Here is a 23157-nt window from a genome sequence, read left to right as displayed (position 1 = left end):
AGATGTGGGCATGCAGGACCTGGTGCCTCACAAGCAAGTGGATGAGTTGGCTGGGGTGCAGCTCATCTAGGGGGTGGTGGGGTGCACAGGGCATGTAAGAAAGCCCCCGCAGTGCTGAAACCTGGCTGCTGGGGATCTTGCCCTGGTACTGGTGGCTCTGAGCACCCTGGCAATGGCATGGGCACACTGCAGAGCAGCGCTGGGACTTGGCTCCAGGTCCCCACGGGTGCCCTGTGCGTCCCATGTGCAGCATTTTCAGCAGCTGGAGAAATCAAGAGGTTGTTAAAGCATGAGGATGGCAGCCCAGGTTCAGTGGAGGACAAGCAGCTGAAGGTTTTGCTTTTCCTGCCCTGCTCCCTAAAGAGGTTCGGGTTTGAAATACCATTTCCTCTTACACTTTGATGCTCAAGCAAGCATCTTCTGCTTCTCCTGAGAAGAGAATTAAACCCCACAAAAACTTCACAACACCTAAAATTAGGAGTTAAATTGATGTAGCAGGTTTCACGCAGGAATCTAAAAGCAGTTCCTGGTTGTTAGTTGAGCAAGCAGCACAACATCCCTGTGGTGGGACTGGCGCTTTTATTATCTGCCGATGAGAAAGCAGGCAAGGGATGGTAAAATAGTTTTTTCCATGGAGAATACAGGAAGTCGGTGGAAACAGGACCCGGGCAGCCTGGATCCCATGCCCACACTCAGTGGCCAGGGACCATTCCCAGATGCAGTGTGCTCCCCAAGAAGCAGCTGTCACTCAGGGATTTGGAGTGGCCCAAGCTTGGAAACATTTTGCATGGTGTTTCTAAATCAGAAAAGTCTGGGCTAGCTCTGGGGGGGTGCAGCAGCGCTTTATGCTGGCTGAGGCTCTGACCCTCTCCTTCTGCAAGCAGCCTGCACATCCCTGCCAGACACAGCCGGGCTGCCCTTGGCTCACTGCGCTGGCAAAGCTCTACAAACTGAAGGGGTTTTTTTGCCATCTGATTTTGATTGCTGCATAGTAATTGACTTTATTATTTAAAGTATCAAATGTTGCTGTGGGACAGCATTTTCCCTGATACTCACATGTATGCTGATTAAACCCTGACTGACTGCAGCATCACAGCAGACAGCAGCATGCCAGCAGAGAGCAGCCCAAAAAGGCCAATAAAACAAACCAGGCAGGATTTAGTTTCTCAGGAGGAGTTGAAACTCAGAGGTAAAAAACACACTTAAGAGAAAAGTTCCTGTAGCAAAACCGTGGAGGAAAACTGATCATAAAGCAAACATGGCCTCAAACTTAAAGGGATCAGCGTGGGCAGGGAATATTCAACGGCAGCCACATCAGCTGACAGGAAAGCAGCATGCCACACTAATTGGCTAGTGCTAATGAGGAGCTAAAGCCCTCTCCATCCCCTTACTCAATTCATGCCTGAGAGGCCCTGAATGCCACCGAGTGGGGCAGAGTGGCCAGAGCAGGCTGCACAGACTTCGGAAAAGCATGTGTCCTGGCTCCCGGCTGCCTGCCCATCTGCACGCTCTGCTTTTGGTGGGTCCCACTGCCCCCGGCCACCGTGGGCTACCAAAAAGGTCACCTTGTGATGGCTGGGGAGGCTGCCAGGGAGCTTGTGCCTCAGTGTGCGCTGGAGGGGCTGCCAGCAGGAGGTTTGGGGACGATGGGGAGGTGCAGGCAGAAGCGGGGCTGGAGGCATGGCCGTGCGTGCCCGAGTGTGCAGCACCAACACCCCGTGGCTCCCTCCCTCCCTCTTGCACACCATAACTGAGCCTTGGCTGATGCCCAGGTTTTCGCCAGCACCAGCTTCCACTGGAGGATAGCAGCGGCTCTGCAAGATGAAGCGTCATGATTTCAAATTTAAAAATACCCATTCATATGGCCCCTGCTGACCACTTCCTGCTCCAGCAGCTACTACTAAAGATACTGAAGACGGGGTTTAGTCTTTGGGAGTCTGAAGGAAGCCTTTTCCACACATCCTTTTGCACTCCCGTGGCTTCACTGCAGAGGCCAGAGCAGTCCAGCTCCGTGCTCAGCTGCACGTGTGCATGGAGGTGTGGGTGGCCAGTGTCCCAGCTGTGCACCGCGACCTGTGTTCATTCTAGGACCAAGGACACAGGAAAGATGGCACAGGGCCAAGTGGTGGTTGTTGCAGCCTGATAAAATTTGGGTCTAGAGTTTTCCCCAAAGTTCATGGGCTTCAGTTTTGGGGGAGGATGCTAGGAGCCTTTGTGAAGGCTCTGTACATGTGCAGGATTAAGCCTGTGTGTCTGCTGATGGTGGAGAAAGTTGTCAGCTCTGGACCTGAGTTTCCAGTGTCCAGCATTTCTGATCTGAAACGAGCATCCAGTGCTGCCTCTTCTTGCATATGGTGTGTGTTGTCCATGCAAGCCCTGTAACTTTCCACAGGGAGATGCTGCTTAAAACTTAGCTCAGCACTGAGCAGAAAAACAGAGGGAGACAGACCTTCCCTACAAGTTAATGTAACATATGCACACAAACACACACAGCGTTTCATGCACAACCAAGCACAAACACACTCTTTTCGCTTGGAAGAGACTCCCCTGGACAGATGCACTCCCATGGAGTTCATCAGCTGGCAATGCTCACTGCAGGCAGCACGCAGTATATAAAATCACCTATTGCTGGAGAGAAGGATGAGTGGCAGAAAATAGCCTTTTAAAAACCGGTCTGCCAAGGAAAACAAGTGGGGTCTTTCTTTAGTCATGCATTTATATAAATAAACACAGAATATTTTGCAACTCCCAGGGGACTTGCCCAGAGTAATACTTTGCTGAATAAGGGTGGGAGTAATCCTTTGCTCAGCGTAAGCCTGTGCACAAGCACTCTGTGCTGCCCAGATCAGGAGGACCCAGGCGTGTGCGGCATGAGCTGGGGCTGCAGCTCTGCTCCAGGGGAGCCCCAGATGACACATGTCCCCAGACCCGTGCTGTGCACTCTGCCAGGACAGAAGGAAGATGTACAGGCTTCTGGGGGGGTCTTGTTGCCCCCACCTGCAGGCAGCAATGGCCTGGCAGCCACAGGGCTGCTTGCTTGGCAGCCTGATTGCACCTACCGCCACAGCCCTCATGTTCCAAACTATCTCCTTTCCTAGCATGGTCTGGATGAGAGTTTCACATTCCACTTAAAATTGTACTATTCCAAGTCACACATACAGACATATTAAATTTGAAGTCTTAATCAGCTTTGCATCAGAATAGTCTTGAAAATTAGGGCACTGGGGCGGTTGTTTCCACACTTCTTTCTAGTGCCCATCACTGAAGACACCACCTTTGCTGGGTGATGTCCTGCAGGTTTAGAGGCCCAAACGCCATGTACCTCACTCTTTCCTGACACGGGGACAGTGTCACAGCGATGACAAGCCATCCAACAAACTGACTTGACTGCTGCGCTGTAACCCAAATTTCAGGGCATCACAAATACCCCCAAAAGAGCTCCATTGGTGCCTAACATCAACATGGCTCCCTCTTAAGATGGCCGCCAGCCCTGCCATGCTTGGCACAGGTTGTGAGGGATGGCCAGACCCCATCCACCCCCTCTGAGGGGGAATGAGAGGTGCCTGGGTGGGCGCTGCTGAAATGTGCCCCACGCCAGCGAGGCAGGAGGGCAGGGGGCAGCAGCCATCTTGGGCCTGGTGTGAGGTGCCGGCAGGGAGCCCAGCCGGGCAGCTCTCTCCCTCCCCATGTCCCTGGGGACGGTGGTTGCCTCCTCTGCATTTTGGCACCCTGTGGCTGTCCCCGGTGGGCACGGTGTGGGGGTACCGCCCCACGGCCCCTCTCCCCCTCCGGGTGCGGGGCGGCCGTGTTTGTTCTCCTCGTGGCGCCCGTTATCAGCGCACAACACACACAGGAAGTCCTGTCTGGGATTGTCCATCCCCGGCCTGATTTATACAGGAAGAAAAGCATAAAAAGCCGCCCTTCCACCTCAGCAGCCACCTCCTGCCTGTGCGCGGCCGGCGGCCGGCCATGCCGGGGGTGCGAGGTGGGTGCCCAGGCCCGCCAGAGCCAGGGCGGCCAGGCAGGGATGGCCGCCGGGAGCCACGGGGGAGCACGGCGGTGGGGCTGCTCCCGGCGCAGCAGGGGACGGCGGGGAGCAGGTACCGTACGAGCCGCAGCCATCACGGCAGCAGGGATGGGGCGGGTGGGACGGGATGGGGAGCTGGCACTGGGGGCAGTGGGAGTGTGACCTCGCCAGGCCGGACCCTGTGAGCTCCAGGTGGGTTTTTGCCTCTGCTCAGGCAGAGATGATGGCAGGAGCCTTGGGGGCCGGTTGGACATACAGCACTGGGAAAGGGCTGCCGGAGCAAATGGATTTTTAAAGCATCCTTCGGCTGCTCCCAGCGAGGCTGGCTCTGCTGTCAGCCATGCCACGTGCCGAGCCGAGGAGCCTCTCCAGCACCACTTTGCTCAGAGCAGAGCCCAGCTTGCAGAATTACTATTTTTAATTCACCTCACTGGCACTCAGACTGTTTTCCAGGAGCAGAGAACTCAGAAGGTAAATCTTACCTCCTGTGCATGTAAAGGAAGGCTGCATACACTTGCACAAATACCTGTGAGACAGCTGGAAATTCTTAGCAAATCTCTTTCCTTCCCATAACTCATTCTCTTTTTCCATCTGCCTGCTCTCTGAACACCTTTGATATACCACTATGTTGCTCATCCTTCCACCTGCGCTGCCTCTGCCCACGCTCTCTCCCCTTTGTGCAGCGCACGGTGGTGCCACTCACCCTTGGCATGGCGGGACCCCGCACCGTGACACCACGCTGCTGATTTCAGATTGCACCACGGCAGCATTTGGCCCCTGCACAGGGGCAGGACAGGTGGGCAGGGAGCATCCCTGCTCTCCTGCAGACCTGAGGCTTGCCTTGGATGATGGCCGAGCCTGGAGCGTGCCGGGGTGTGTGTGCCAGGAGCTCAGCAAAGCCTCTCAAATTGATACCCGTGGAGCTGGGCGATTTGCATGCTATCTGTTTTCAGATACCTGCAGGCTTGTGGGTCCCACCATCCTAATCTGTGGCATTACACAAGGCGAGCAGGAGGCTTTCAGTGAGGCATCTGGGGTATTTGGGGATAAAAGGCTGACTGTGGATAGGAGCAGCTGGGATACCAGGCACTGGCTGTGTGGGAATATGAAGTAGGTCCACGGCAGTGAATGGCTTTTGGTAGAAATAATCCAGCATACTTTTTCCTAGGGTTTAAAATTCACTGAATCAATTCACTGGGCAGAGAATCAAACATAAGGAGAAATAACAAGGCTTTGTCAGTGATAAAATTAATTTAAAAGTGGTTTGGGAGGCTCTGCTACCGCTTGGGAAGCTGTGCGAGACAGAAGCCCAGATGTGGTGGCTGGACTCTGAGCCTCCTTAAAAATCCGCCTCTCCTTGGGGTAGAAGCAGAAAACACCGAGTCTGCCCTGGCAGATTTTTAATGTTATTCCCTGTGATCTAGCATTCATTCTGCTGATTGAGTTAGTCCCCCTCTATGCTTTTAAACTACCAGCTCTGCACAAGTTTCCCTAGAGGTAAGGAAGAGAAATTGAATCTGGGCTGCACACTCATTTGAGCCATTTCCCAGACTCAACTGCTGCAGATGGGGCTGGCTCTGGGGAGGCAGATTTACAAACTGCAACAAATTAGAGTAAACGAACCTGACTCACAGTCACATCAGCACCAGAAGGGCATGGCAAAACACAAGGGAAGATTTAACCTGAGGTTTCAGACCAGACAGATAAAGAAAAGGGTCTCTGCAAACAGAAGAGGACAATCAGAAATGTTGTTTCACTCTCCATCCTTTCTCCCAAAGTGAACACTTGGATTCCCATCCTGCCTGTAACCTGGGAGGTGACTGCAGAGAGGAGCTCTGCTCAGTGCAGGTTTCCAGAGCTGGAGACTTTCTTCTGACAGGGAAGGATAACTGGAGCAAAACCCCAGCTTTGTGTGAAATGCTCCCTCCTGAGCTGCTCACTGGGATGGTCGTGATGAAGGGACCGAGCTGTGCGTGCAACACACAGCTTTTCCCATTGCATTTCCCATGCGCTCCTTGGGGAGTGATTCACTGGGAAAATGCAGAGGGTAATGGTGGGGTGAAGGACCATTCCCTGATGACTAATGCCACTTTTTGCCAGGGAAATTTCATAAAAAGCTGCAAAATTTGGTTTATTCCTGGGTGAGATTAATCACTTGCTAGCTTCTATGCAGCAGCTATTACTGCCTAAATTTAAATAAGAGCTCATCTGTGTGCACAGAAGAGAAAATAAACCTGGCTACAGGATGTTGTCCTGCTCACACATTTGTTTTTGCACAGCTACAGCTAGGCTGCTGTATGTCTTTACGGTCACCTTAAGTTATAAACATATCGGTCCGGTCCTGAGATACTTAATGCTTGCTAAGTCCTTACTCAGGCAAAAAAACCCTCACTTTGTGGGAATCAGACCCCAGTCATAATATGCATAGCGCTGGGCAACTGGTGACGACAGACCAAGAGCTATGGGCCAAGTACTTCTCTTGGTTTGACCTGCTTTGATCCCACTGACATCAACGGATGCTTCTAGATTTCCACTGAGATAACTGGTCTGCAGCTGACACAACCGAGAACAATATGGGACATAATACAATAGTGGGAGGTTGTTTTCCTTACAGAGGTCTGTAGAACAGGGGCTGCTCCAAAGTTTACAAACAGCTTTATGAAAAGCCTCAGCAGAAGAGTTTGTCCTAAACCAGGAAAAGCCATTCCTCCTTTTTTCAGAAGCACCAAAAATTCCTGTTGCTTTAGCAAGTGCTTCCAGTTCTGTGCAATACCCTGCAGAGGCCAGTGAGAGCCCATTGTACACAGCAGGTATGGGGTCAGCCATGGCTTGTAGTAGTTAAAAAGTTTTGCATCTGTATGTGTGTCACTCTTCTGTTTGTCTCCCCATTCATCTCTCTCTATCTGCCACTTCAGCATCTCTAGCCCCAGTCTGGGGAAGCGTTCACATGCTTGGGCATCTCCCATTTACCGTGATGGGCTGCTAGCACTCCTTTCTCAAGAGAGGGTTCCTGATGTGGGACCTTAGTGCTGATTTCCTATTAATTTTCCTCTGTTAATCATTCCTTTTTCATGCCTCCAGAACCAGAGCAAAGTTGAGCCCACTCACCCCAGCTCCAGACACCCTCACACCCTCCGAGCTCACCTACCACGCAGGGAACCGGCTGCCAGCCCAGCCCACACCTCCAGCCCTCAATCCACTAGGGATGCTCTCAGGGTGATGTCGGATCTGGTGCCGCTGCCCGGGCGGGTGCGATGTGCTTGACAGGTCTGCAGGACGGGCTCTAGGAAATGGGGAGGGGTGTGAAAATCTCCCCCTCTCAGCCAGCCTGGTGCTCAGCCTGAGACCTGCTCCAGGCCAGCACTCAGCATGCCTCGTAGCTCACACTGCTGGTAAAACCAGTGGGAGACAAGGAGATTTCGACATTGTAAAATCTAAGGGGGAGGCTGGGCAGAAACATTTCTTTCTTGGCCTGGAGACAAGCATTAATATTAGATGTCGTGGGAGTACATTTCTAGTGTTCAAGGGAGAAAGCTTTGGAGGAAACATGTAAAACGCTGGTCCAGGGAGGACTTCAAATTCAGACAGACTTGCAGTCAGGAGCCAAAATCCCTTACTGCCTTTGTCGGAAACTCATCACACCGATACTAACTGAGCCAACAGATCTGATCTTCCCCCTCTCTGAACTGGCATAACTCCTCTGCTTTCAAGGGAACTTTGCCAGGCAGCGTCCTGGGGGATTTCCTCCCAGCATAATGAATATTAGCATATAAGACACTGAACCCTCCCTAAGAACAGAGGATTAAATGCTCTTTTAATGGGCTATATGCAGTTCTTAAGCAGCTGACATGGGCACTTGCCTGAGCAAAGATTTGACCCAGTAAATGGAACTGAAAAGCAAACATTTTGCAATTAAAATACTTGCAGAATTTTAAAATGCTGCAGTGCACTTAGGGAATAATTGTGTAATGGCTGAGAAGGCTTTAACGTAGACCTTGAAAGGTGGCATGCTCAGTCCTGTGCTGGGTCGTATTGTCCCGCAAGGGGCTGAAGGATGAGTGCCATGAGGAATGCTGGGTGTCAACAAATTAATCCCCTTTCTCGCCATTAGATTTACACCTGGGATCCCAGGGACTCGTGCAAAGGTTGCCTGGGCAGTTAGGGGTCTTTGTCCTTAAATGAGCATGTGTGTGTGTGTACTGAAAACGGTAAAATATAGCGTTGGGGTACAGGGGGGGTGATCACAAATCAGTGTAGGGGAACTTGGATACATCCAGGAGAGTGTAAGCAGGAATGGGGCACCCTGTTCTCTTGCGCTCTTGGAAAATCCCAGCCTTGGGCACTAGGAAGGGGATAGCTGGAGGGGATAGCTGAGTGGTCAGCAAAGCCCTGGAGCTACATTAGGTGGAACCAGGGCTTCTGCCCTGCTCAGCCTTTGCTCGTACCCCTGCTGAACCCCAAAGGGTGTGAAGGCACTGTGGGTCTGCCTGGCCTTTCCCATGGGTGTCACAGCAAGGTGATCTGCGCCGCAAGTTTGTGTGAGCAAGGGGAGGATCAGGACCCATAGGATGCTCCTAAAACACCCACTGTGCAGCCTGCACTGCACAGCAGGGAAGGCATGGGCTTCTCCGTGCCCTACCATGGCTATCACAGTGTCCGTGCCTCTCCGGCACACCAACGAGCCTTTGCGGTGTGAGCTCTGTGCCAATGCCAGACACAGGTACGCTGTGGCCACGATCCGACTTTCATCCTCCACCCCACTCTGCAAGGACCTTTGGGAGCATCCAGGGAACCCCACACCAGGTCCATCCACACCAGCAAGTCACTGATCTCTGCCTGCATGACAAGGGGGGTGTAACAGCAGGCTTTTTCTGTTCTAACAGTAAGAAATCAAGATGCTCCTTAAGAAAAGGATCCCTGCCCAGGGCAAGTGGTGGAGGACCACGGATAAGGTGAGTGTCTTGGCGGCAAAATTAAATCTTGTGCTTTCAGTATGGTCAGATGGAGGAGCTTTCCTTTGGCTTCCAAAGGCATTTTGCAATTATTAGACAAGTTGGGTATCAGGCTCTGATCATCTCCCCCATACACCAGAAAAAACAATAACACTTTCTGCATAATGAGATAATTGCCGTCCCTTCAAGACTCTTGGGAAAAGTTGCCTGTGCTTCATGCTTATGAGATTAAGTGAGCTGAAACCATTCCCCAGAGGTAGGCTGGATCCAGACAGTGAGCAAACATGTTTGTGCCTTGTGAGATGCTGTGTAACACGGAGCTGCACTTCCACCAGCATCATCAAGCCTCGTCCTTGCTGCTGGGAGGGATCCCGTCTCCCTTGCGCTCCGTCCTCCCAGCAATGAAGCTCCATCTTCACCAGCATGTCCCAGAGCCAATCCCCCTCTGCTCTGCTCCCCTCCCCAGGGAGGATCTCACCAAAGCAGTTTATGTTCCTTTTACACCGGTCCACCCGAAAGCCCCATGCCAACACACCTGGCACCCATCAGCCTCCCTGGAGGGTGCAGCACGACCTGAGGCAGCTCCAGTTCAACCAGCAGCCTCAGCATATCCATTAGGAAATACAGGGGATGGGCCAGTGATCTCAGTTGCTCTTTTGGAGCCATTATGGCTTAACTGGTAAATAATTCCTTTAAATGCTTACATGCTTTCAAAAAAATTGCAAAGCTTAATGGGAACAAATATTCCCAGGGGGTTGTATCCTGCCATTCATTTGCACATCAGACCCCTGCTATCTTTAAGGCTAGTTCTGTGCATGGGCAGGCGCCTAAGTCATTTGAAAAACAATAAGCCTCTGTACTCTAATTTCCCAGAGAAAAATGCAGACAAAACAAGTGGCAGTTTGGCACAAACCGAACTGCAGAAATCGCTTTGATAAATAACTGGGCATTTAACACAAGAAGCCTGTAGGCAGCTGGGGGGTTGGCCTGCCCAGCCTGTCCCAGGGCAGGTGCTGGCAAGCCAGCAGGGCTTCACCCTGCGTGGGGCTGTCTGGTGCCTTTGGGTGGCTCTCCGGGTCGATCCTCAGGCTGCTCCACAGCTAAGGGGGGATCCAGGGAATCCTTTAAGCATCCTTTAGGGCTCGCTACAAACCAGCCTCCCTGTCCTGGCAGTTTGTCTGCTTCTGGAGGACTTTGCTGTTGTAATGAGCTCGTGGGGGGCTAACGGGGCACGGGGACATGCTATGGACTGGTGCGGCGTGTGAGGTCTGCAACCTAGGGAAAGATTATGTCCTCTTGGGGAGTGCAGAACCACAGGGTTTTTTAGCAAAAAGAAAAAAATTTGCCCTGGCCACTGCACTGGTGATGGACTGGGAGTCTAAACACCCCTGGGCAAGGGGCTGTGGGCTATGGTGGGATCTCCCTCTCCTGCCATTAATCCCCTGCCCACGCAGGCAAGCTGATCTGGGGAAGGGGGCGGGGGGGGCAGGGTCTTGCATCCTCGCAGTGTGGGGCATGCAGAAACGGGCTGGCAGTGCTGTGGGGTGCAGCCTGCCGTGGGGAGCCTGCAGGTAAGGCTCCAGATCAATGCCAGGGCAGGGAACCCCTGCAATCCCATCTCAGTTGGGGCCAGCAAGGCAGCGACAACATATGGGGCAAAACACCAGTGTGTGTCCCCACCCTGGGCTGGGCTTCTCCAGGGGGTCCTGCCCTGTCCCTGCATGTCCCCCCTGCAGGACTAGGCTTCTCCAGGGGGTCCTGCCCTGTCCCTGCTTGTCCCCTCCGCAGGACCAGACTTCTCTGGGAGGTCCTGCCGTGTCGCTGCGTGTCCCCCGGGGAGCCGGGGCACCTCGGCGGGGGCGCGGGGGCAGGTGGCGGCTGGCGGGGGCCGGCGGGGCGGGGGCAGGCGGAGGCTCCCCGGGCCCCGGCGCTTCCCCCCGGCCGGGAGGCTCCGCTTTCCTCCCGCCGGGAGCTCATTGGGCCGGGGCGGAGGGACCGGCTCGGGCCGGGGGAGGAAATGCGCGGGGGGCCGCGGCGCGGCGGCGACTCCGCGGCTCCGGCACCGCCGCCGCCACCGGTGAGTCCCAGCGGGCGCCGCCCGCGCTCGGCACGCCCGGGGGGGCCCCGGCCGCATCCTCCGCCGGGGACGGACGGGGGGGGCGGGGGACGTTTCGCAGAGCGGGACTCGCTGCCGCAGCGGGAGCGCCCGGGGGTCCCGGCGGGGAGCGCGGGGGCGGGGGGGGGGCGGCCCGGGAGGTGTCCCCGGGGCGGCGGCGGCGGCGGGGCTGCGGGCAGTGCCCGGGCTCCGCCTGCCGCGGGGAGCAGCGCCCGGGGAGCGGGGCTCGGCCTGCTGCGGGCCGGGGTGCGCATCCCTGCGCCGGGCTGCGCCGTCCCCGTGTCCCCGCAGCCCGCTCCCCGGTACCGGTGTCCCCGCTGCCCGCTCCTCCGTCCCCGTGTCCCCGCAGCCCGCTCCTCCGTCCCCGTGTCCCTGCAGCCCGCTCCGTGGTACCCGTGTCCCTGCAGCCCGTTCCGCCGTCCCCGTGTCCCCGCAGCCCAGTCCTCCGTCCCCGTGTCCCTGCAGCCCGCTCCGCGGTACCCGTGTCCCTGCATCCCTGCTCCGCGGCGCCTGCATCCCCGCAGCCCGCTCCGCCGTGTCCCCCTCCCTGCTCCACCGCACCCACATCCCTGTGGCTGTGCCCCGCGGTGCCTGCATCCCAGCCTGCGCAGGGGACAGCTGGAGGTGTTTGTAAGGGAAAATCCATCTCCCCGCTGCGGTTGCTGACCCTCTCCAGGACGGTTTGGCTCTAAGGGCACAGACCGGATCCAGTGCACAGCTGGGAGTAGCAGTTTCACCTGTAGAACCAGGCCAGGCTGTTGCTGTTGTGTTCCCGTGAGGGTAATTGCATCCTCTTGAGGGACTGGATTCATTGCAACCCTTGGCAGACAGACCCCGATTCCTGCTGCTGCCATCAGCTGGAGTTTTAGCCTTGGTTTCATGGGAAGAGCTGGACAAAACACTGCTCACTCACACGGTGGGTTGTATTTTCCCGTTGGTTGCTGTGGCCAGTTATGCAAGAGCAGACTTAGGGGAGTTATGGGAACATTTCTGGCTGGTGGGAGAGGGACCCCCAGATCACAGAGGCACGGGGGAGACTTTGCTGCCCCCCTGAAACAGCACAAGCTCAGAGGCACCCACATAGTTTCACTTGCCAGACCATGGGGCTTCACATCTTCATTTCAGGGACTAGAAAGGCAGTGACAAAAAACTCTGGGTTTGTTTTCTTAAGCATGAAAAGGTTTTCCTTAAGTTGTGGGCTTTAAGAGTATTAGAATAGTAGTGGCAACAGGTTGGAGGATCTTCTGTGGCTTTAAAGAGGCTGATTTTCATAAATTCATGAAAAAGACAAGTATAGACTACCATGTTTCCACTTTTGAAACTTTTTCTGGTATGAAGCAACTATAATTTTATGACCCAGAGGGACACTGTGACCGCTTGAAGTAGGGCAATGCTGCTCCATTTCAAAGCAAAAAACCAAACTCTGTATATTTTAGACTTGTGCCCTGTGTTTCTTGCCTTCCCCATAGGGAAAGCTCCCACAGCAGTCACGGGAATCCTGTGGGAGGATGGAGATGGTTGGCAAAGTTTGACTTAAGAGACTTCTGGAGAAGCACCGCTAGTCTGGGCATCTGTGATTGTAAGGAAAATATGTGTCCCAGTATAGCCCTGGGAAAAGCTGGCTGGCTGAGCAGTGGGGAGTTAGCCCATCTGTGCACACTAGTGTCGCTGGGATGTCTCCAGGAGGACTGGGGAGAAAGCAAGTTTCTTCACTATATTTTTAAATCCTTCCTGCAGAATGACCAAGATTCCATTTCCTGATGGTGGAGATACCATATATTAATCATTAGAAGATGAAATTTATTGTTACGTTGGGAGGAGAATGGAGGACTACAGGCTTTTATCACCAAAATCATGCTTATACCCTCAAAGCTGGGCTTGTATGGAGGTGAAGATGGGTCTGGGCACCTGCAGTTCCCTGCTGGGCTGCAGCTGCATGGGAATAGCTGGTACCATGGTAGGAGCAGGGTGGGTGTGTTGTGACCTGGAGCCAGACCCTCAGCTTCTGCCAAGTTCAGGGACTGAGTGAGGTCCTGATTGCATTTTATAACAATACAAAATAACAAATGACAAAAATCCTCCCTATTGCTCAGCCAGGCAGAGCCGCGTGCCCTGCTCGTGGACTGAGATGAGTCCTGGGCTGGGTGAGGAGGGGAAGGGGCTGCTCAGCCAGCGATCTGCCTTGCTCAGCGCTATCGCTGCGTGGAAATAAGCACAAGATGTTTGATATTAAGGGGCAGGAAGGCACCAGGCTGGTTTCTCTCCAGATGCGGGTCTTCACCTCTGCGTGCCTTGGGTTTCTTCACCTGCACAAAGGAAAAGATGTTATGGAGTGCCTTGGAGAAGGGCTTTGAGACCTGCAGGGTCTGCAGATTTGGAATGGTTATCTGCAACAACTTGACTTGGCATTAGGAATTGTCCCAAAGGAGTTTGAGGATAAGCCTGCAACTCTCCAGCCCAATCCCACTGCATATCACCTGGGGATTTTAAAACATTTATTTGCAGCTCACCATATTTGCAGTTTCAGAAGGGTATTTCTTGTGTTGCCTCCCTGTAAAGCCACTCCTTTTTCAAGGTTTAATTAGAAAAACTGATTCTTTCTTTAATTGGCATATATTTAAGGTGGCTTGCTTTATTTCTTCCTCCTTTAACTGCTGCCATCCGGAGGCCAACTGGTTTGTTTAAATTAGATACTGTTCACATTAGATACTGTTATTGACCATCTTCAGCTTCGTTTCATATTTTTCCTTTGCTAGAAAATCAAAGCCTCTTTATTTGCAAGTCAGTACTGACTCTGCAGACGGTACATATGGCCCTTACAGCACTTTTCTCTGGCAAGAACTTGTATTTTAAAGAGAAGAAGATCAGATTTCAGTGTGTTATGTGGTGGGAAAAGCAGCTTTACAATGCTGTATGGATTAAGAAATTAAGGGCCATTGTTTTGCCCTTGCTGCCTGGAATTGGCAGGGTATTTCATGCGACACAGGTCCCTTCCCTGCCCCTCAAGAAGTGACTGTGTGGCCCCCAGCATCTCTTGTGTGCTGGGCCAGGCGTCCCCCCAGGGTCAATCGCTGTTGAACTGAGTGGGGCAAAGTGGGTTTGTGCCTGGAGGAGCACCTGCCTTGCCAGGGGTTCACAGGAACAACTTGGCAATGGCTGTGTCCCCGCTTCCCCTGGGCTTTAGCATGTCACACTGCTCTGTTGCCAGCAAGTGTGCTCCTGCCCCAGCCCCTTGTGCTGCCCTCAGAGGGCCTGCGCTGACCCAGCACTGTCCCTCTGATCCCGGCAGCGGGGGCTGACCCCGACCCCACAGCTCTGTCAGACGTCACCGGCTGGGACCGACACGGTGTGTTCACACCGCTTTTCTCTCGGTTGCAGGGTTCCCCGCTGAAGGGTGAGACATGCGGTAGGAGCCAGCGCATCCCACCAAAGAACGAGACTCGGTTGTGCCGCGCAGCCCTGGGTGCCGCGGGACGGACAGGACATGCACTGCATCGCTACCCTGATCTCGGGACTCCTCTTCATCCTCAGTGTGACCAGCACAGATGGCTTTGCCAGGGCAGGGTAAGCCCCCATTTAGTCTGCATCCCTCGGGTGTGCACATCTGCACATCACAGCGAGGTGCAGTGTGGTAAGAGCCCTTGTTCAGACAGCCGGGTTTCATGTGCACAGGCAGCTCACCGGGCTGGCAGGGAGGTGGGAAAAGGCTCTGCCGAGTCCTCTCGGGGCAGCCAGGGCTCAACAGCCCTTTGCTGGTTGTTTGCTTTGTCAGGGAAACAAAAAAACCTCTCAGAGAAAATGCTCTGGCTCTGTTTAGCTCCGTGCAGAGGACACAAAGACACTCTGAGCTTTTTATGTGGGAGAGTCAAAAGCTAATCAGGCCCTCAGCTGTTCATGAATTATTGTTGTGTCTTTCAAGCACATCCTTGCAGAAAAATATGTGTGCAATGTTGCTATCACACCAATCGAGCTTTGCAAACAAGCCATCAAAGGAGGATGCTGCCTCCCAGCTCTAAGGAGATGCACTGCCCAGGAGATGCAGGGGTGGAAATCCCCAGCGGTTGTTGCCTGCTGTGCCCTGTGTTCTCTGGGATGCTGCGGCAGCTGCGGTCCATGGTCCCATAAGCCCAGGAGTGGCAGCTCCTGTGATTCCCCTTCTCTTTCCAGGAACTGGGTCTGACAAGGCGCCCTGGATCCCAGCACATCCTGGACAGGCACAGCTCAGCTCCCACTGGGTCAGAGCAAGCCCAGAGCTCAGTGCCCCAGTTTCTTGCACAGCCAAAAGGAGCTCGACTCAGCACCCGCCCCCCAGATACAGCTCACATTTTCTGCAGTTTGTTTTTACGTTGAAATACTCTCCTCTAGCATTAAACCTTTTGCATTCTGGTCATGACTAAAACCACAGGCTGAATTCCTTGCTTGCACGCACAGGCTGCAGCTATAGCTTTAGTCTAAATGTTGCAAAGCAAACAATTGCCATTTAAAAATTGCATCGTCTATAGCATTAATCAGTGAGGCTGAGAGGAGTTTTCTGAAGTTAATGGAAGCCATCTGATGTCCATGCTAATTCCCAGGCTTTTTATTCTAGTTTCTAATTGGGCTGGGAGGCTGAGACAAGTAGATGAGTTTCTCAGTGGGACTGACCTGCTTGGGCTGGAAAGTGTTGAAAAAAAGAGTTTTTTACCAAGACCACTTTGGCTGTTAACCTTGGGAAAGTTTTTGACTGGATCACAGTTATCTTAGGAGGACTGGAGGGCGACTTTCATCTGGCCTTTACTGTTTTGTGGTGAGCTTGACCCTTCCTGTGAAATCATCAATTTTTTGGTGACCACAGGGGCATCCGTTTCAGGAGTGCAAAAGTCTCAGAAAGGAAAAATCCACCCAGAAAGTGAGTCATTCTAGGGGAAGGGAGGTGATGAATGGAAGGAGAACTGCTTTGAGTAAATTTCCCCTAAATCTGGGCCCCGACTGCTCCCCTGGGATGGAGGGACTGTGTCGGGTGAGTGTACGAGGAGGCATCAGCGCCTTCGGGCAGGGGCTGGGGAGGAGGCCGTGCAGCCTGCAGTGCTCAAGCTTTGTGTTGCTGCCCTGAAACAGCTTGAAGTAGCCTCCTGGGTCACTTGGGCAATTAGCTGTTGCCGTTTAAATAGCCCTTTGTAGAGAGGAACTGTCAGGCCGTGCCCCGAGCTGGTGTAAATCGGTGGAGTGCCTTTGCCCCAGGGAGGAGCAGTGGGTTGGTTTTTAGCCGGTGTCTGATCTGCTCCCCTCTGCTCAGCCGCAGAGTCTGTGCCGCGACACCGCAGAGCCAGGCAGCCGCCTACACCGAGTCCCACGTCCAGCCCGTGTACCAGCCCTACCTCACCACCTGCCAGGGCCACCGCCTCTGCAGCACCTACAGGTGAGGGCAGCTGCCTGCACCACGGACCTGCTCCCAGCGACCCGAGGGGGCTGTGGAAGCGGGGAGTCCTGCCTTGATCCACGGGGAAGAGGCTCCTGCCCCTAGGCAGGGGGTGCCAGCGCAGGGGGGCTGACCCACAACAGGATGGGGGGCTGAGGGGCAGATGCTCCGTCACCCAGCTCAGCTCCATCCTTGCATTGCAGGACCATCTACAGGGTTGCCTACCGGCAGGCGTACAAGCAGATATCCCAGCCTGTGGCCTCATGCTGCCCCGGCTGGAGCAGGGCTAACAGCCACACGCTCAGCTGCAACAGAGGTAAGAGGCTGCCGTGCCACCCCGGTGCCAGTGCTCGGCCTTCCCCAGGCCGGTGGGCCGGGTAGCTCATGTCCCTGGATGAGGCCCCAGCAGCCAGCTCTCTTATTCACCAGCACTTTGCCTGTCAGGCAGATTCTCCCTGTAGGAAAGCATTTAAATTTTTGGTGTCACAACCAAATGCGGTTCAATTTGTGATTAATTCCCAGCCTTTCTCTGCTGCCTCGCAGGCCTTTTTCCTTTGGGATCGCTTATTAACTTTATAGTTACCAGAGGATAAATAAAATGAGTAAGTCCTTGCTGTATAAATCAGTGGTAATGGAAGAGAAATGCTTTCAGGAGGCAATTGTGATGTACAACACAAAACAAATGCAAAACACATCAGGAGCTAGTCCATCCCCAGATGAGCTCAGAGCACAGCACCAGAGGCTTCACAGGACCCGCTGCTGCCTGTCGCCCCCCCTCCCTGTGCTGGCCACAGGCGTCTCGGCCTCTTCCAGGCTGCAAAACCGAGGTCCTGTTCATCCCACCCATCCTGTGACCTGTGCACCCCGGCCAAGTCAACCCCTCCACCGGTGCAGGGCTGGGGCAGAGCATCCTGCCCACAGGCTGGTGCTGGGGTGCGTTTTGGGGTGTCTGTACATGCTGTGTGTGTACACGCATCCACGGTGGCAGGGAGGGAGCTTGGGACCCCCAGAGCTGCCTGGTGACACTGTTCTTGTGTTTTGTCTTGCAGCTCTCTGCTGGGTGCCATGCCAGAACGGCGGGAGCTGCACCTTCCCCGGCAGATGTGCCTGCCCACCCGGCTGGACGGGGCAAGCCTGCCAGACAGGTACTGGCCATGCTGCTCCCCTCCGGGCTCCCTGCATCGGGCCTGCCCCACTGCCACTGGGAGAGCTTCTCTGGGAGCCACAGGGCTGCCATAGGGCTCTGGAGGTCCTCTGCCCATGGACCAGTCCCTTGGGGGGGGACAGGGACCAGCACCATGGCTCCTCACCAAGCCTTGGCACATGCCTGGTGCTACTTAGACCGCAGAGGGGAACCAGTGTGTTACCCCTCTGCACACACACGTGCACACCTACACGTATTGCTCCAGGGCAGTGATGCCTGATGGTCTGGGCAGGAAAGGATGGGAAGCTCAGCTCCCAGGGGAGCTCTGACCTCCCTGTGGCTGCCTCAGTGCTCCCAGCCCTCGTGTGCAGCCCTGGCATCCACGTTGCCTCTCTGCTGCTGCTCTGTGCTGGGTCAGCGTGAACAGAGGCTGCACTCCGCCGCAACTGTGCAGCCAGCAAAAGCCTTTCTGCAGAGCAGCCGTCGCACTCGTGGAGTGGGCCTGAGACTGCATATTTGTAATCACCCATGTCCCTGGCTTTGTAAACTCTTGCTGTAAACTAAGGTGCCCATTTACTGCAGAGACTAAATCTGTAAACTGGAAATATCCAGGGGTGGAGGAGAAGCCTGGTGATCTCCAGGCACCGAGCTCTTTTCCAGCATGAAAGCAGCCTGATGCTCCTTGCCAGAGCACAGGGAAATCAGGCAGCATGGTCCAAACCCCTGCCACAGCATTTCCCGGCTTTCCACCCTCCAGTAAGGCAGGGGAGGAGTGTGTGGCATTGACCCATGCTGGGCCAGGGAGGGCTGAGCACATCGCTGACAGCTCCGGCTCCAGCGCAGGGGGGAAAGGATTTTCCCACTGCCTAAAACAGATTCACCCGGGCGTGGGAAGCGGTTCAGCTCATTTTGCTTTGTGGGAACAGCTTTAATAACTCCCCCGTGTGAGGAGAGGTTACTAGGTTTTGTACACACTTGAAAGGCTGATAGCTCCTCGCCACAGCTGGCTGGAACCAAAACCCCGGCCATAAATCCAGGATGAGAGCCAAGCGCTGCCTGCGCCCGCTTGGCCAGAGCTGGGACATTTCTGACCACAGCTTTTGTTTCTGGATCTTTTGTGGAGGGGAGCGGGCGGAGGGAAGGAGGCCAGATCCCCCTCGAGGTTGGCCCAGGTTTACTCCAGCCGGGTGCAAAAGCACTGGCAGGTCTTTTGCTCACACCCTGCAGTGCTGACAGCACCCAGACCTGTGCCCAGCACAAATACCAGTTGTTTGGGGCGCATGGCTTGGGCACTTGTTGGGGTCCCATTGCATCCTCACTGTGCCTAAGCCCGTGCGCGCCCCTCGCCCCTGGTAAGCGCCTCCTCACCACCTCTGCCCTCGCTGAGCTGTAGCTGTGGTTTCAGACATGGACGAGTGTGCCAGCCAGAGCCACGGGTGCGGCCAGCTCTGCGTCAACACGGCTGGGAGCTACCACTGTGCCTGCCGGGATGGCTTCAGCCTCACTGCCGACAACAAGGCGTGCCAGCCCCTGGTGCCAGCGCCCGAGCCCGAAACCTTCAGCCAAGCAGGTAACCTGTCCCTCCGTTTCAGCCCCTGGCTGCTCGGGGCCCTCAGTGAAAGCTGGGATTAACACTCAGCATTGCAGGGTGGCTGGAGCAGGAATGACAAGAGACAGGAGGGGGGGTGACAGCCAGAACCCCTCAGCTTTATTCTCAGTGACCCAGGAGTCCCTCTACCACCCAAACAACCTCTCCTGTGCACAAATCCGGCCCCTGGTCTGTCTGCAAGGGTGACAGAGCCTGGCTGTGGCTTGCGGTGTCTGGGACATGGCTGTTCTCTCCATCATCATCATCCTTCCTGCAGGGCAAGTCCGGAGCCATGAGGAGCGGCGGGCGCCGCTGGTGATGGCCCATTATTACTTTTGGTACGCGCTGTGACACTTCAAACTCGTACCGTGAGTAATAATGCGCTGTGGCCAGCACAGGCATCATGCAGTAAACGCCTGGGAGACCAGGGCACCGTCTGCACGTGCCCCACAAGCCACCTGCCTTTATCCCCTGTTCAGGGCCCTCAGCGTGGACGATCCTTTGTGCACACCCTGGGACAGGGCAGACCCGGATGCCCACTAATCTGACAACATGGGCACGAAAGGCCAGGCTTCATCAGATGTCTTATCCTTTAAGCATCACCCCACTGCCTGAAAAATTCCCCACTTCGTTGCAGGTACTCCAGCAGCAAGGAGAGGCTTGTGCACGTTAGCAGCAGGACTAGATGCCAGTGCTTGCAGCAGGCATTGGATCCGATTGATGCTCTGAGGGCTGGTCCTGACGGGGCAGACCTGGGGGGCTCACTAGGAGGGGAGCAGAAAGCAGCAGAGCTTGGCCTGAGCCCTGCAGCAATGTCTCTCCCCAGTACCTTCCGCTTCACCCCAGGCAATGGGCTTTTACTCAGTGACCTTCTCTTGGTCACTTTTTCAGGTCCTCCCAGTGAAATGAAGGAAGAAATGGAAGACCTGAAGAGCAGAGTGGAAGCGCTGGAGCAGGTGAGCTTTCAGCACACGCCTCGGCCCTGCCGTGTCCGGCCTCCCCTGCCCTGTTGCAGCACAAGACCGCACTCAGCCAGCTCCCACCCGGGGCTGTTTGCAGCCAGGGTTTTCCTCCGCCCCGGTTCTATTTTTAACGTTGTGCTGGCCTCAGGCCCCAGCGATCCCAGCTGTGCTCCACGCTGCAGCAGTGCCCATGCAGCAGCTCTTCCAGCCCAGCGACACCCTTTGAACATAACCAAAGCCCCACGAGCCGCTCGGCGTGCCGCCCCGGTGGGGTGCACCCCGGCAGCAGTGTGCTGCGTCCCGCTGGGTGGTCCTCCTGGCTGGGGAGGACACACTCACAGCTCCCCTTCTCCCTGCAGAAGCTGCAGTTGGTGCTGGCCCCCTTCCATAACCTCATGCCATCTGCGCCGGAGGATGTCGGCGCAGACCCCATCAGCCGGCTGTCCCACTCCCTCCAACAACTGGACAGAATTGACTCCTTGAGTGAGCAGATCTCTTTCCTTGAGGAGCGGCTGGAAACATGTAAGTGCCTGGAAAAAGCAGGGGTGAAGTATGTCACTCCTCCCACACCGGCCACGGTGAGCAGATGTGGGCCAACGAGATCAGTAACACATATGCCATTATTAATCTATATCTCCCTCAAGCTCAGCAGCCTGTAATTAATAAAAGATGAACACAAACAGCCCATTAGCTTAATTTCAAAGCTGTTTCTATGGCTGCACCATCTGACTGCCTGCCCTTGTAGCAGCCAAAAATCCTAAGATCAGCACATGGAAATGTGGCTCTGGGGCAGAGACAGCCCACTCTGAGCAGCGGGTCATATCACGTAGTCATCACCCTCGCTGGCTGCATTCCCTTCCTGTACCGTTATAACTTAGTCCTTAGAAAAGGAACTCCAGCCCTTAGGAAATTAACTGTCCAAAAAGTCAATCAGGAAAGTTTAGGGAGCATGCAGAAGCTGGCAGATTTATGAGCCTGGGAAATTTTAGGCATTTCTTTTTGAAGCCTACAGACCAGTCCTTTGCCAAGCAGTGGACCAGAGAGGGTCTCGCAAGTAGCAGACTGAAGAAGGGAGGCTGGTGAGAGCTGTCATGTGTGAAATGGCTGAAGGCGGGGGGTCCTGCCCTCTGTGTCCCCACGGCACCACAGAGCAGGACAGGGCAGTGTCCCCTCGGGTCCCTGAGGTGTGTGCAGAGCCCTCTGGAGCACTGCAGCTTGACTCAAAAGCAGAGCACAAACCATATAACGCTTTATTTTGTTAGGCAGCTCTTTGCAGCTCATTTTCCCATTAATTCCAGCCAAACACGCCCAGAAACTAGGCATGGCTGGGCCAGCTCAGGAGCTGGTGTGCAGCAGCAGCAGCAGCCTGGTGCTCATGGCAGAGGGGTGGAAAGTCTAAGGGGAAACTGTGTCAGGGCATATCCAGTCCCAGTTCACTGCCTGCAGTAATGGCTTAGATATAAAAGACTTCAAAGAACTTGTTTGAAGACTAAATAGCTGCAAATAGACACTTAAAAAACATCTCAGAAAGGGGTAATCATCAGAACCACCGAGTGTTCCAGCAGACAGAGTTTCCTAGTAGTGCCCTGTACATATTATTAGTGACAGCACCAAGGAATGTGAGCAGTATCACAAGGTAACATGGATTTATTCCAAGGGATGACTCCTAAGTCCTGAAATTAACTTCTGCCAAGCCTGTTCTGGCAAGCAAAACTTGTTTTTGTCCCTCTTATGGTCTTGAAAGTCCCTGGAGGACATGAGCCTGTCCTTTCGTACTCCAGCAAGCACTGGGGCTTGCAGGGCATCCCACAGAGAGTGAAGCAGCCATCCATTTTCTGTGCCTTGTGAAGCATGTCACCAATGAATGCTGAGACACAACTGCACTCTCCAATTATCTGCCCAGTGGGGATGTGTGTAGGGACTGAAAAACTTTTCCTTTAAACCACCAGTGAAGGCACAAGGTCAGATCTCTTGAAGCCATAAACGTTTTAGCCCCTCTCAGTCTGAATTACCTGCAGTTCAGCACAGACTGGCAATGCTTGGCTGTGACACAGCCAGTCAGCAGCACGACAGGCTCACAACTGCATGTCGCTGTGCCACAGTTGCCCCGTGCGGTCCCTTCCCCAGCCCACAGAGCCCCCCGGGCACTGGGGACTTTGGGGACCAGCAGCACCTGCTTTCAATTACTGTCACACAGAGCCACTGGCTGTGTCTGCAGTGGGGACAGGCTGGTCCCAGCCTTCCATCCTGGGACAGCCAGTGTTATTGTCCCCCGTGCCTTGGGACGCTTCGCTCAGACCTTCCCAGGCCAAGGCGAGGACTGCGGCACACCGGGGAGGCGAGAGTGACACTCCCAGATGTGGCAGGACAGAGCCAGCCTGGGGCTGTTTGGCAAAGGGAAAGCAGCAAGTGTGGGTGACGCTCAGAGAGGCTGAGGTCAACCTCATCCTTCTTGGGGAAAGAGACAAACGAAACCCTGGCTAACAGCATCGCTGCATTGTTTGGGTGTTTGGTTTTTTTTTTCCATCTTCCCAGGTTCCTGCAAGAATGAACTCTAGCAGAGCACCCAAGGAACTGGAGCAGGCCCCAGGCTGGGGACAAAGCCACACCACCTACAGGAAGGCACGGGGTAGCAGAAGGCTGGTTTCCCATCAGCATCTCCATCATTTGCTCTTCCAGCTCACCTTATCAAAGGTCACGCCGTTACTTCCAAACCGGACTCTGAGCCCTCAGCATCTCACCCCCTTCCTGCTGGAGAGGCAGAAAATAAATGCCTTACCTCATGCCGTTAGTGCCTGTCCGGCTGTGCCAGAGAGACTGGCTGTACACGAAGCCGCGTGGTGCTTTGCTTTACTGGGCTTTTCCTTAGCGTTACCCTGGCACGTGGGCTCCCAGGGAGCACAGGGCTGGCTGCGCTGCCTGCCCAGCGGAGCATGGACCTGGCCGGAGAGAACAGCTGCCCCCTGCCAT

General features: G+C 54.8%; 1 protein-coding gene across 5 annotated transcripts; it reads left to right on the top strand.

Annotated features, from left to right (window-relative positions):
- The first annotated feature begins 3930 nt into the window (after nt 1-3930).
- On the top strand, nt 3931-22970 carry EGFL7 (EGF like domain multiple 7). Of its 5 annotated transcripts, XM_055720665.1 has the most exons (10): nt 3933-4100; nt 8911-8979; nt 14474-14659; nt 16371-16493; nt 16697-16809; nt 17543-17638; nt 19043-19207; nt 20117-20181; nt 20547-20709; nt 22723-22970. In XM_055720665.1, the coding sequence occupies exons 3-10, from the start codon at nt 14580-14582 to the stop codon at nt 22743-22745; spliced, it is 828 nt and encodes a 275-aa protein (XP_055576640.1). In that variant the 5' UTR covers nt 3933-4100; nt 8911-8979; nt 14474-14579; the 3' UTR covers nt 22746-22970. The 5 variants fall into 5 exon arrangements, with proteins under 5 accessions (XP_055576637.1, XP_055576639.1, XP_055576640.1 ...); XM_055720662.1 differs by having other exon boundaries at nt 3931-4100; nt 20547-22970; XM_027809603.2 differs by lacking the exon at nt 3933-4100 and adding an exon at nt 4232-4498 and having other exon boundaries at nt 20547-22970.
- The last annotated feature ends 187 nt before the right edge of the window (nt 22971-23157 follow it).

This window comes from Falco cherrug, chromosome 9, assembly GCF_023634085.1.
Source record: "Falco cherrug isolate bFalChe1 chromosome 9, bFalChe1.pri, whole genome shotgun sequence".
NCBI classification, from domain to species: domain Eukaryota; kingdom Metazoa; phylum Chordata; class Aves; order Falconiformes; family Falconidae; genus Falco; species Falco cherrug.
This window is presented reverse-complemented; position numbering and strand designations above follow the sequence as displayed.

Bases quoted from the DNA above. Each gene is read 5' to 3' on its own strand.
- EGFL7 (XM_055720664.1), top strand. From the start codon at position 14,580: ATGCACTGCATCGCTACCCTGATCTCGGGACTCCTCTTCATCCTCAGT. The intron at 16,810-17,542 runs GTAAGAGGCTGC...TTTGTCTTGCAG, and splicing joins CACGCTCAGCTGCAACAGAG to CTCTCTGCTGGGTGCCATGC. The intron at 19,208-20,116 runs GTAACCTGTCCC...TCACTTTTTCAG, and splicing joins CGAAACCTTCAGCCAAGCAG to GTCCTCCCAGTGAAATGAAG.